The 13,145-nt window shown below is 40.7% G+C and overlaps 2 protein-coding genes across 2 annotated transcripts in view; one reads left to right on the forward strand and one right to left on the reverse strand.

The window, feature by feature from the left end:
- The window catches only part of LOC139686804 (E3 ubiquitin-protein ligase RNF13-like), a 113,035-nt gene extending 105,467 nt beyond the window's left edge, over nucleotides 1-7,568 (reverse strand). Inside the window, exon 1 of the mRNA XM_071583856.1 lies at nucleotides 7,339-7,568. The gene's annotated coding sequence lies outside the window, so the exon portion shown is untranslated. The remainder of the gene's footprint in view (nucleotides 1-7,338) is intronic.
- LOC139686805 (protein takeout-like) overlaps nucleotides 1-12,919 on the forward strand; it is a 54,422-nt gene extending 41,503 nt beyond the window's left edge. The window contains exon 7 of the mRNA XM_071583862.1: nucleotides 12,384-12,919. Within this exon, the coding sequence (XP_071439963.1) occupies nucleotides 12,384-12,535 (152 nt within the window). The 3' untranslated portion in view covers nucleotides 12,536-12,919. The remainder of the gene's footprint in view (nucleotides 1-12,383) is intronic.
- Nucleotides 12,920-13,145: the final 226 nt, after the last annotated feature.

Below are 13,145 nucleotides of genomic sequence, written 5' to 3' on the forward strand. Positions count from 1 at the left end.
AAAACACAGCATGATCACGATCCTGGATCCTCAGGCTCGGAAGACAATGACATCAGTCACCTCATCAAAGAGATCTCAGTTGACAATGTACGCGACTGTGGCGGAGGTTTAGAGAAGTGATATGTTAAAATCTCGCCCTTGGCACGGCTGACCTTAAAACGTCAAAATCCTAACTAATTTCATTCCGAAACATACCAGACTACCTCAGTGGTCAACTCTGCGTCCGAACAAAATCAACATTTCCGGTAGGACTCCAGCGATCCACTTCATCAGTGTAATGGACCCTTGTTTTGGAAGGTATCATTGGAATGATCGGCAAAAAATATGTACGACTTGGTATACCTTTCCAATGTACGCGAAGGGCAGAGATTAGTAGAAAGGCAGGACTGTGCATGTTTTGAACCACTTGTGCAAACTTAGTGGGTGATATTTTAAATATAAACTAGAAGGACAAACAATATATTAATCTTAATGAGGGAATATACTGATACTCGTCCCCGTGGACGGAAACCTAAATCTAAAAAAATAAAGCAAAGAAAATAATAAAGTTTATAATAAAAACTGCTACAAATGTTCACTATCTTCCATAAGGTTAGTGAAACATTTTAAACAGAAAAAAGTCTTGGTGTATTTTTTTCGATTTAAACATTTTTGAACTTAAATGGACTCCGGAAGAGTAGTGCAAGGGACGATGAATTTATTCTTTCAAAAGAAGTATCTACAAAGATAGTGGTAATCCGGACATGATGAAACTATATATTCCTCAATGGATATCATGATACTTGTATATTTTTGTTGTTGAGAAATGTGGTCCCAAAATCTTCAATAGTGTATCTCCGACGCTTCGCTTTATTCATAAATCTTACTCAGGGTTACAAACAATGGAAAAAATTTTCAATTAATTATAATTTTAATTATTTTATTTTTTTTGCCTGTGCAAAAAATGTTATCATGGACCACCATGATAAAATTTATTGCACATGCAATTCACTGAGAATCCGTTCAAAAGCTTAATAATTTATGTTAATACGGATCGTCCATGATGTATCGCTTACAATCATGAGAAATATCAAGATATTATATGATTTCAACTTGATATATAAATAATACTCAGTGTGCCATAATTTCAACAGTAGGTTGAAATGGTCAATAACAGTTTTCAATGGTTTAAATTTACTTTGGTTTTAATTTTTAAATGATGATAATTCCATTATTTATGGAACTGAGGATGGATTATGACTTTGAAATCGAAACATCGGCAATGAACTGATGAAGTTTTCCTGGCCTATACTCATAAATAAATGAATAAAAAATTGCAGTTGCTAGATCAACAACTTCAGCAACATAATGAATCTTTAGTAAAGATAATTAGAAATTAAGTTAAGTAATGTCTTCACTTCAAGAGTCCAAATAAACTCTGCCTGACACCAATTTAGGCGAGATTATTATTTGTCGTTGAGGATAAACAATTTAAAAATTAACATATTGAAATGTAATAGGAAATCTTTGCTCTTTGAGAAGTGTTGCTGCCGTAGAATCTTAAAGATAACTTGGGAGCATTTACGGTAATCGAAGAGGCACAACTGAGGATTAAAGAATTGCCAATACAGTGGAAAGGAGATGAGACTCCTGGATAGCTAGGCCACGGTGGCCTATTGGAAACAATGCTGGAGGATTCAATCAGGGGTTCCAATGCGAGAGATCCTCGAACGGAATACATCGAAGAGATGGTAGAGGTTTGCCATTTCTACTTGGACGTTAAGAGATTGACACAAGATGGGGAGGAGCGCAGAGGGATTGCTGCAAACCAATCCATGGATTGCTGGCCGCAGAAGACCATATGGATGGGCGTCCAGAAACGAACTCACGGCGGGAGACAGACGCGTGTACTCCTCGAGCTCCCAGCAAGTCGCCCCCGATGGAGACGGCTCGCATTGTGGGTGAGTGGAGGAGACATCGCCCTCAAAGGGGGGGGGCGCCTCTCGTCACCACGCCGTGACAGGAGAATGTGAAATGCAAGGCCTCCACACAGACGAGCGGAAGCAAAACAACGGAGTCACCGCAACGGTTGTCTGGGATGAGATTTGGAGGTCAACGGCGATAGAAAGGCTTCGGGAGCACGTGGGATTTCGTAACGACCCCGATAGCGTAAATAAAACTGGGATTTCAATTGGCAGCCCCACGACGGCGGCATGAGTTGACGCCCCGTTGTATCGACTGTTTTTACACACCCTTCAATCGACATTTCGTGTTTCATCGCCGATATGTCCACTTCCTTGGCGCCCTTCATTACGTATCTTCCAAGAAAATGAACGCAAACAAATAAATTGAACGCCTTTGAATTTTTCATGAACACGGTAATCATTAATGTCAATTCCCTTTATTAACTATTGATATATAGCATTTCTTACGCTGTATCTCCTCCCCAGTCTCCAAAACTTTCTATCCATTTTATTTTTCCATTCTTCTCCTCATCTACTCTTACGTATCCTCCAATCAACCCTTATCCTCTTCTTGCCTCTGAGACCAAGTTTTCGAGACATAAAAAAACTACGCACCACGTTCAATTTTCACTAATCTTTACTTTACATATTAAATTAAGGTGCCTGTCATCAACTGGTAAAAGTTTCTTTGCCGAATGAAATTCTCCATTTGATGTCCTCGGGAGTTTGAAATAGTTCGATTTCCCACGCAACTAAAGTAGTTCCGCAACGTCAACAAAAGAATGGAGAGCAGAGCAAATGATTATGGGGGATGATCAGTTTGGGCTTAGGAAGGGGAGAGGCACGCGCGATACTATCGCAGCAATGAGATCACTAATCGAGAGGAACATAGAATACAATCGGGGCGTATTTATCTGTTTCGTAGATTTCAAGGATTGAGGAACGGAGATTCCGGATGGGCAGTGTTAGGAAGAGGTGTGAGGCAGGGTTGCCCATTATCACCGGTTCTGTTCAACCTGCATGCAGAGGAAATGATTGAAGAGGCATTGGAAGAACTGGAGATAGGAATGAAAGTCGGCAGGGAATCCGTAAAATCAGTTAGGTTTCCTGATGACCAAGTTCTAGCTTGCCAGTCAGCCAAGGTTTTGCAAGCATTGCTGAGTGAATTGGAAATTCAGTGAGATAGATATGGGATGAGAATCAATATAAATAAACAAAGGTAATGCGATTTTTCATATAGAGGAAGGCTAAACTTAACATTAAAGTAGGGGGGCAAAAATAGAGCAGGTAGAACAGTTTACGTATCTCGGTAGTGTTTTGGACCAACACGGTGAAGTAGTAGGGACGTAAGGAGAAGAATCGCGCTAGGCAAAGAGGCTTTCACAAGGAGGAGGGAGTTGATGAGAGGGACGATGAGTAAGGATATTAAGAAAAGACTCGTAAAAACTTTGATATGGAGCGTGGCCATGTACGGTGCGGAAACGTGGTCATTGAAGAAGGATAGATGTGACTGGAGGCTTTTGAAATGTTGGTGTGGAGAAGATGAAATGAACAGAAAGGAAAACAAATGAGGAAGTGCTAGGTATGTTGGACGAGGAGAGGGTACTGTTGGGAGAAATTCTAAGGATGCAGGAAAAATGGATGAATGGCGTATTGATCGGTAGTGGGTTATTAAAGACTGTGATAGAGGGCAGATGCTTGGCAAATGAGGAAGGGGCAGTGATATGTTAGGGGTGTTGGGCGATGAAGAGGGGCTTGTTCTAGAGTAGGATGTTGGGTTTTGTTTTATTAAGAGAAAGAAAACCTTTATTAGGTAGTTGTTTCCATCGAAAACCTACCTTTAGCGGTAGATTACTTAACAATAGTAACTACTGTGCCAATATTCTTCTAAAACACCTCCTAAATGGTTGAACTGTTCGACGTGTTTTAGTTTTTGTCACCATCTTTAATATTATTTACCTTAGCCAATCTATTACTTGGTAATGCCTCCATCTACTCCTATCGTCTGCATAATTTTCATTAATGGTGCCCATTTAACTCGGTCGAACATCTTCTCCAAATCCACGAAATGCATAAATAAGTCCTGGTTCTATTATTATGTTTCATTCTACTCGTGACTTTATCATTAACATTGCATCACGCATATCCATATCGTCTCTAAATCCAAATATCCCCTTCTGATAATCATTTGCTCTCTTTTACATCCTCCGAAGCACTGCCTTCGCTGCATGTGAAATAAAACAGTTCTAAAATCCTGAGATCTTGCTGCTGTCTCAATTTGATTAATAATATTATGCTTATTTTTCTTAGATATCTACTTGAGTATTTGATTGTATTTTCTTCAGATATTTGCCATGCTAAAAACCAAGTTGCTCTAATAAAAAAACCCTCTTAATGTATATATTTTCCCCTATTGGCAAATCCTTACTCACTCTCCAATACTTTTCAACTAATGCAAACCGAAATATGGCTTCCCCATTGGTTTAGTCTCATAGGTGAGGAATCTCTATAACTCTAATAAATACCGATGGGAGGAATTTTTAATGGGTTACTTCTCGCGATAAATCTCATTCATAAAGGGGAATTTCACGGAAACGATCGACGAGGCATACTGCGACAGGGTCGTCTTAAATATTGGATTAATTGTTTTTTCCGTGAGACAACGACAAGCCCAGTGGAAACTACTTTTCGTTTCCGCGAGAGGGCCAATTCACGACCCCGCATGAATGAATTCGGTTGAGCGGCTCTGCGTTGGCGCTCCCATGTGACAACCAAATCTAAAGCATACGATAATGGGCCGCAAAGACAACTTCCGGGTATAAAAATAAACCGCCAAGATAATGGACATCATTCAGCCATGAAGCATGAAGGTTTAATACGGGACTCGAAGGAAAATATTTGGATAACTTTCGCGGCGAATTAAATTTAAGCTCTTCGACCATGAGCCGTTTGTCTCAGACCCTTAAGCAGTTGATAAGTGAGTGCTTCTCCGCCATTATTGTGTACAAAGGGCAAGCACGCTATCCAAAAGTCAACTTATTATTTTATTATTTCAGGTATTTTCGCCTAGTGACATCCAGGAAATTTCAATAAAGTTAATCTAGTAAGGACACAAGCCACCCATGAGGCACACCTTCATAATGCATTGCGAATACAGATATATATTTAGGTGACATGATTTTACTGCCGCCAATTCGAATCATACGTGGTTTGATACTACATTTGCTCGAACAGTTCGCATTATGTAAGCACAGGCATCTCCACTCGGGCTGAAAAAGACTTTTTAGACTTGAATTTCCCTCTGAAACAAAAGATATTGTTGCTGGACTATTCAGGTTAAATAATAGGTATACCTGGATGCTTTACGTAAAATAAAAATTCTGATTATTCTTGTGAAATACTTAAATAATGCAATATTCTATTTTGGGAATCATAGCCAGCTATATTATAAATAGCCGTCAAGTAAAAAGGTCTGGTAAAATAAAATAGGAAGAATTTAAAACATGCCATACAAAAAAAAGCTTAACATGAAATGCTTTCGGAGATCTATTGAAAGCTTCGAAACTCTAAAATGTAAGTACACGTTGCTATTTTCGTGAGCTACAATTTGAGTTAATTAAATATAATGATTTTTGAATATATTTTTATTATTCAGCCCAGCGAATAAGGTAAGTTTTGAATGAAAAAACCTTGACGACGATATATTTGTTGACCTAATCTAAGCAAGCACAGCCTGGCACCCAGCATTAGAATAAAACATTTTTAACACCGCATAATTTCTTCTCCTCTGCATTCTTGCCCAAGAGAACTATCCTTTTCCTAGTCATTCGAAACATGCCCAACGCTCTCCTCAGTGGCAGTCTTCAGCATCGTGGCTACTAGGATCAGACGCCTTTTGCAGCCGCCTTGCTGAGGAACAGACGTTGCTAGGACAACCTTTCGTCTGGTGGACCCTCCCGGGAGCAATTGTTATTGGTTTATTTGATGAACGTCAGCACAGATATTAGGGGTTATCGGAGCACACAAGCGCAACGAACGCACCGCGTCCTGGTTTCAGTTCGGAAGGATGGTTTGGTACATACGAGTATACCTTACGCCAATACATCAGACTGCAAGAAGAAATATGACTGAAATATGCATTTGGAGAAGGTATAAGACGTTAAACACGTCATGAGCAGAGAACATTGTAAATCTCCGCGCGTCTTCTTAGTGTTTGATGCGAGTACTTTGGCAGCTCTGTATATCATGTGATCGATCCTCCCTTCCCTCCACTCGCTCAGGCTCTCCTCCGATGCACTCCTCCCACCCCTCCCAGGCGTCACGCTCCGCGAAAGGCGAGTGCCTCCAATTTCTGCGATTTTTTTAGGTATCCTCATGCACAGTATATTTGAAATGAAATAAAAAAAAGAATATTTCGATATTACAGTCAATATTGCTTTCTTCCGTGCTTTCTTCCGCAGGTTACTTTTGTTTTGCTATCAAATATTACTTGAAGTGGACAAATTATCCGGCGTCGAGTTCTTTACGGATAACATTAAATATGTGGAGATTACCCCACCCCTATTTAAGTGTGATTAATTTCAATCTGCCCACCGGTCTGTGTATGCCGTCTAACCTCTTTTTTCAAAAGGAAATGTTTTCCTTTAGATTTTATTTTTATTTTGCTTGTTATCCTCAGAAAGCATGGTGACCTCGTAACCTGTCTGTATTTGTAGCCCCCTGAAATTGGATTGCCCCCATTCCGAAAGTCATTTTATGTCATATTCTCCAGACTGTGGCGTTGCCTTCCAACTCTGTTAAAAATACTGTGCCTCTCTAAGAATGTCAAAGAGAGAAATGTAAGCGTATAAAATAAGATGTGTCAATGAGGCATATGTCAATGTGTTAAAATTGTTCTCAGTATTGACACATGCGCAATATTAAGATTTCTATTAGCTTCAATGCATTGTACGGTACTGATAGTTTTTTAATGGTTTAAAGAGGTATCTCTATTCTTTTGGCAATTGAATGCATTGTGCTATTAATGAATTTGCACATACAATTATAATATCAGATGAAACCGACCGCTTCGCAAAAACATATTATTCTGAAAATTAATCCCGATAGTATGTTGATTTTGCAGGTGGTTTTGTTATCTTTTACGGGTGGTGACCTAACACCCCCCGCCACACGCTCTTGCGACGGTTTTGCGGGGTATTATGTAGATGTAGATGGTAGAATCAGCATTTTTAATTACATGTTCGTACGTTTCCACCTCAAGGAAGGAACAAGGAAGAGAAAATCCGCATTATTTATTTTTAAAATATTAATTCTAAATTATATCATATGGACGTGAATACTTCCGAATTGTAAAAGGCCATTGAGTGTGATTAATGATTAAGAAATAAATACTCACGCGACGAATGCACATTTCTCCGCCTGCCAAAAGAATGCTTGAATTGGCGAAATCCTACCTCACGGTCGTCGAGGGACCTGCGCGCAGTCCGGAAAGTAGTTCTTCTCTATGTCACTATGTCGAGCACAGGGGAAGGCCTCCTCACCGGTGTTTAGAAACAGCGCTAAGGGGCCACGAGGTTGGAGCGTGTCAAGGATACCAAGAGCTAATTCGAAAACAACGTCACTCGGCGTGGATGAAGACCACAGTTTGTTCCTCGGCGTGCAAGCGAGCGCGCGGGAGAACGAGTTAAAAAGAGTCACTGTCACCGCGGATTACGTCAGCAGACTACTGGTGCAGAGGAGGGTTGAGAGGGCGGCGGGGGCAAAGGAAAGAGAGAGAGAGGTCTGACTGTGAGGAATGCGAGCCGTAAGTCAAACGAGGGGAAAACCCATTCGGAATCACACGCGTGTAAACACACACCCGACCGGTTATCACTGGGCTAGGCGTAACTCCATTCAGCTCTATTCACAACTTTGAAGTGAGGGTAGGAGTGACTTACCACCAGAAGATATTTTAATGTGCATGCCGAAGTCCTCAAGGGTCTAAGGTTCTCGCGATGAGTCGAAATTGCAAAGGGTGAAGAGGCAAATGCGGAACGAAGCGTAGCCAGTTCTTCGACGAAATTTCTATGTACTAACGAATATTTTTTAATCGCCAATCCGGGCCAAGCCGTTCCTGAACAACCGAAACCAAGGTATTTAACCTCGAAGGCCACCTTGACAACAAGAGTGAGGATCTCCTGGTCAGTTAGTTCACATCCACTTAATTAGTCCCAAAGGCGTGTTTCGTGAAATCCACCGATTAAGTTCACGGTTAATTAACACGGTAGTTAGCTGCTGTTTAGTCTCGAATGCATAGAGGTTACCAAAGCTGCATTTCCTAATCTCGCTTTAAAATACGCTATCTGACACTGTACAATACAATAACCCCTTCTTGAAATCCGCATACTTCCTACCCCACTTCATTCCGTCCAACACGATTATTCTCTTCTCCCACCCCCCACCCCCCAATACCTCTCCCACCTAACATTCGCCTTCTATTCGTCTTCCACAGATCATCGCCAATCAAAATTATTCTCATCTACCATTCCTGCCTCTTTCGGATTTCTCTCAAAAATCCTCACTCATCATGTATTTTACTTCGTTTGTTTATATTTCCGTTCTTCTCCTCACCCACATATCAACATGCCTATCATCTATCTCCCTTCAACGACCTAATCCCCGCCCCATACGCGACGCCCCATATCCAATGTTTTACTGATTATTCTCTATCGTCCTTATTCAATGCCCCTGTCATCAACTCCCTCTTTGAGTGTTGAGGTCCTTTCTCTGCGTCGTTTTGCGCTTCCGCAAAAAGTCATTGCACCCGAAATTCACCCCACCTTGGGCTTCATTGGGAACGAGTTATCGGGAGTGCCACCCGTATTTGAATCAGGGATGACCCTCTGATCGGTAGGTTGAGCGCTTTGAGCTAATTCGCCGTAATGGGCAAAAGAGGTTGGATATATGTAGGTAAATCATAATTGGGAAACAAATATTGTCAAAAGATTTTTTTTTGGAAATAAATATATGCATGCAGTCCACTTTTTCAATAGGACTATACAAATTTATCTTATTCCGAAAATCATTATGCCCTCAATGAGTTTCAAATGGTGGCTTCAGAGACCATATTCATTCATTCAACGTATTTTTTCTATTAGAGGTAGTAAAACATGTCTCACAAGAACTTCTTTTCTTTGCTGTATATTAATTCCTTTGCATTTCTTCATTACTCCTAGCTGCCTTAATGCTGTCCGAAAAGCCTATTATCTTCCTTCCCCTACCACCTTTCCTGTACATTTTTCTTATAACGTATCACGGGCTTCAGCATCCCACGACCCTTCCATATCTCTTACCCCCACTTTTTCTTCCTTCTTCGAATTTCCCCAGCAACTAATTCTCTTCCCTCGCCTCATTAAAAACTCCATAATTTGGCTCTGTCTGACTTATTTCTCCATCCTTCTCCGCACCTGCATCTAATAAACCTTGAATCTACTCCCATTATATTATCTCAAAGACCAAGAAACTTTATGTAAATATATGTCTCAAAAGACGTTTTATCGCGCGTGGGTAATTTTTTTCCAATTTCAATTATCCATATCCCGACACAATGGCGATTTATTCCGAGGCATCTCTTTGCAAACAGCCATGAATTAATCCCTCTCGGACGGGAAGCGAGAATCGTCGGACACCAGCGCAAGGATCGTTTCACGAAGCACGTTCACGGTACTATTAGATTAAACAGGTACGGACGTTACGGCCATTTGGCTGGAGAAGATGGGACGGGGTCACACTGATGACCCCATCGTCGCGAGATGAGCCACTGTGGTCGACCTCGGTGCCTCGCAACGCCTGTTGTCCCGCGACGCACAATTTGCATCCACTCCGGTGTTTTGTAACCCCTCCGCCCTCCCACGGGAGATGGGTCAACTGAAACACTTGCCTCCCTTCTTCTGACGTTCCCCCGGGCGAATTTTTAATCCATAGTAAAACCTGGTCGATAGCAGTCAAAAGAAGACTCGATGAGATTTAAATCTTTGTTGTAATTATATTAAAAGGAGTACTATGCTTCGTTATGGGTAGTTTTTTCCATTTCCCCTGGTACAATACGCTACTCTTCTCTCAAGTCTTGGCAAAGATGACAAAATATGTACTTGAACCCCATGCTACACATTTCTGTAAATAGCTCTATTTATAACTCTCCTTATTTTCTATCTCACTTAATTCCATTCAAAATGCCTATCGTTTACCTTCCTCTGCCTCGCTTTCCCAGATTTTTCTCCTCTATTACTGCTTTCAGCATCCCAATGTCTCTCAGTTTCCTCTGCATCGATTTGTACTGCTTCCTTCGAATTTCTCTCAACAGCTTCCTCTCTCTTCCTCTACCATGTCTAGAACTTCATCTTTTTTTTTCCTTACCGCCCATTTTATTGTTTCCTTTCTTCTGCACACCAAATAATAATAATTTGAATTGTCCAACGATTTTTTCCTGCCATTATTAGACACGCACGCAAAAAAATTAAAATGCATGCAAATTTAAAAATTATAAATTTAATTATCATACATATGCACATTACACATGATATAACAGGAAAATACCTACACAGGAGAGTCATGTTTTGTTAGTCATTAGAGGAGGCGACCGGCGGATCTCATCCGTGCCATTGGCAACGAATGAGTGTAACAGAGGTGGGATTTTCAGGGAATGGGTAATAGGGTGAAGGGGAACCTGGCGTCGGCGTTAGTCAACCCCTACCAGAAAGTTGCCAATGAGCCACGAAATTTTAAAGTCCCATCCGACAGACGCCACCTGAAGTACTCCCCACATTTCGGTTCCGTATGCCTCTGATAAATTACCGCCGAACGATTCTACCGCCGAGATTCGAGCGATACTCCCGATACGGCATTGTACTGCCGAGATTCGAGCATGGGGCCTCGGTGTAGGAAGCAAGTACACAAGCCACCGCACCTACCCAATTTACGTTTTTCGTAGTTTTTTCTCATATTTTCTGATGTTTTTACGAACAATAATTAATGACGGCCATATGTGCGTCCGAATTGGTTTCCGGTCGGCAAAGAAATGAAATGAATGACTGACACCGAGAAGAGTTCTATGGTAAAAATCTTCCCAGTGCCCTGAGGATGCTTCTTGCTCATACGACACCTTCTCTGACACGAAACAGGGGATTGAAGTTATTTTACCACCTATATGCATATTGTAGTACACACGGACGATAGCAAAAAATGTAATGATATAGATGAAATGCGGACTCTAATTCACCATTCCACGACGAACCTGGCGATGTATTTTATCTGCCTTATTCCTGGAAACCGAAATAGTTGCTGTATTTTAGGTGTGATTATTTAAGTAAATTAAAAAAAATCCTTTATTCACAAATAATCTCGAACCACCCCTTCCGTTTCAGAAGGAGGAATTACTTCATAGATGCAAGGTACGCCAAAGTATATATCTGAATTGACATGAGATTGAATTTTCAATGTGTTTCAGGTTTTTCTAAAGCGAATTCCCTACCCTTGGCGGGAGTAGAACGCGAGACCTTTCGGTTAATCTGCAAATGCGTTAAGCTCCTAGTCAGTCAACAATTTAATTTTAGTCGTGCGCACAAAGAATATGGGCGTACTAGCTTTGTAGAAGGGGCTTAGCCACCTGCGCTCATTGATTAGGGCGCACCAGGTGTGTGCCTCAAGCTGCAATTTTTAAGGACCCTCATAATTCAATATAGTGAAAAAATTATCTTCAGTTGAAGTCTTTAACTAACCTCTTAGATCAAGATGACACACAATTTGTCAAATGCTTGTTTATTTCGTTAATATATTAGCATTAAAAAAAGAGAAAATAATTTGTAATCATGAAAAGAGTATCGTTTCAAAATTTTCAATTAAATATGAAATTATCGAAATCTTTGAACATGAAAAGATCCGGCTAATAAAGGTGTATTAACTTCAGGTTAAATATTCCTGAGATTAATTATGTTCAAATGCTGTTCCTTACCAACATTCTCTAGAGGCGAAACTGTTCTGAAAATCCAAATCTAAAAGCAAAAAGGATAGCAGTAAAAATTGATTAAGGTATTCATTCAGAAATAGACATCAAATTATCAATTTTATACCACTAGGTCGAGTGCAAGTATTTCGTCCCTGGTCCAGCAGCCAGGTAAAACAAGTACCTCTATCCTGGCATGAATTGGAACGTTTGTAAGAGTGACTCACCGATATATTAAAGGGAAGGGGTTTTTAACTTACTCCAGCAATGAATGGAAGCATTAAGTCAACCATATATCCTACTCATTCCACTCACTCGCCAATGGATAAAAAATAATCGTCAAACGTGAGTCCACCAAACTCGGCTCAACAGGAGATTAACCACTAGATTCTTCTTCTGTCCACATGCGCTGTCTTCCATTCTGCTTCGACGGCTCAACAAACATTTGCTGCCACCTGCAGGAAAGGCAGTCAACTCCTTTCTGAACGAGAACGCTCACGAGGTCTTCAATGACATCAAGGGTCAACTGCTTGAACAGCTGGGGAAGGCCTTCGCCGACATTGCCAACTCTCTGCTCTTTAATTTTAGAGAGGACCAGGTCTGGAATAACTGACGGCGAAGTGGTCGTCAAGGATCATCGGGGGTTGCCAACGGAGGTTTCTCCGTTCCGATTCTTCGGGACGTGAGCTTTCAAACCCACGAGAACATGGTTGTGACCGGGATGTGCATCAGAGTTTCAGTGGTTGCATTCGTGGGGGTTTTCCTTAATTTAAACCGCTATGTCTAGACTCGCGGATATTTAGTACCCATGTAATTAGTTCCTAAGAAGATAACGGGGTTTAAAATTGTGTACAAACGTTTAATAAATTAACCCCCGAATAAGTGCATTATACAGTGCCTATCCATATTTCGACGGCAATGTTTTTTTTGACAGTTTTGTAAAATAAGTTTGAAAAGTTAATTTTGTAAAAATTTGAACAATAAAAGCACATTTTGGTACTGTTCATAATTATTTTGATGATGCGTGTTTGATGCCGCTCATATTTCCGTCACTGGTAGTTAGCGAGCACCGAATCGGAAATGCAACGGGTGCGACACTGCAAAGGCGATACCATACACTTTCTCCTTGTTAGCGCAATGCGACACTCTAACGATGGGTGAGTTATTTGGTCGAAAGTTTACCCAAAATTTTGCATGATACTTATAAAATATAACTGATATTG

The sequence above is a fragment of the Hetaerina americana genome, unplaced genomic scaffold (assembly GCF_022747635.1).
Source record: "Hetaerina americana unplaced genomic scaffold, ioHetAmer1.1.p SCAF_15, whole genome shotgun sequence".
Lineage (NCBI taxonomy): Eukaryota > Metazoa > Arthropoda > Insecta > Odonata > Calopterygidae > Hetaerina > Hetaerina americana.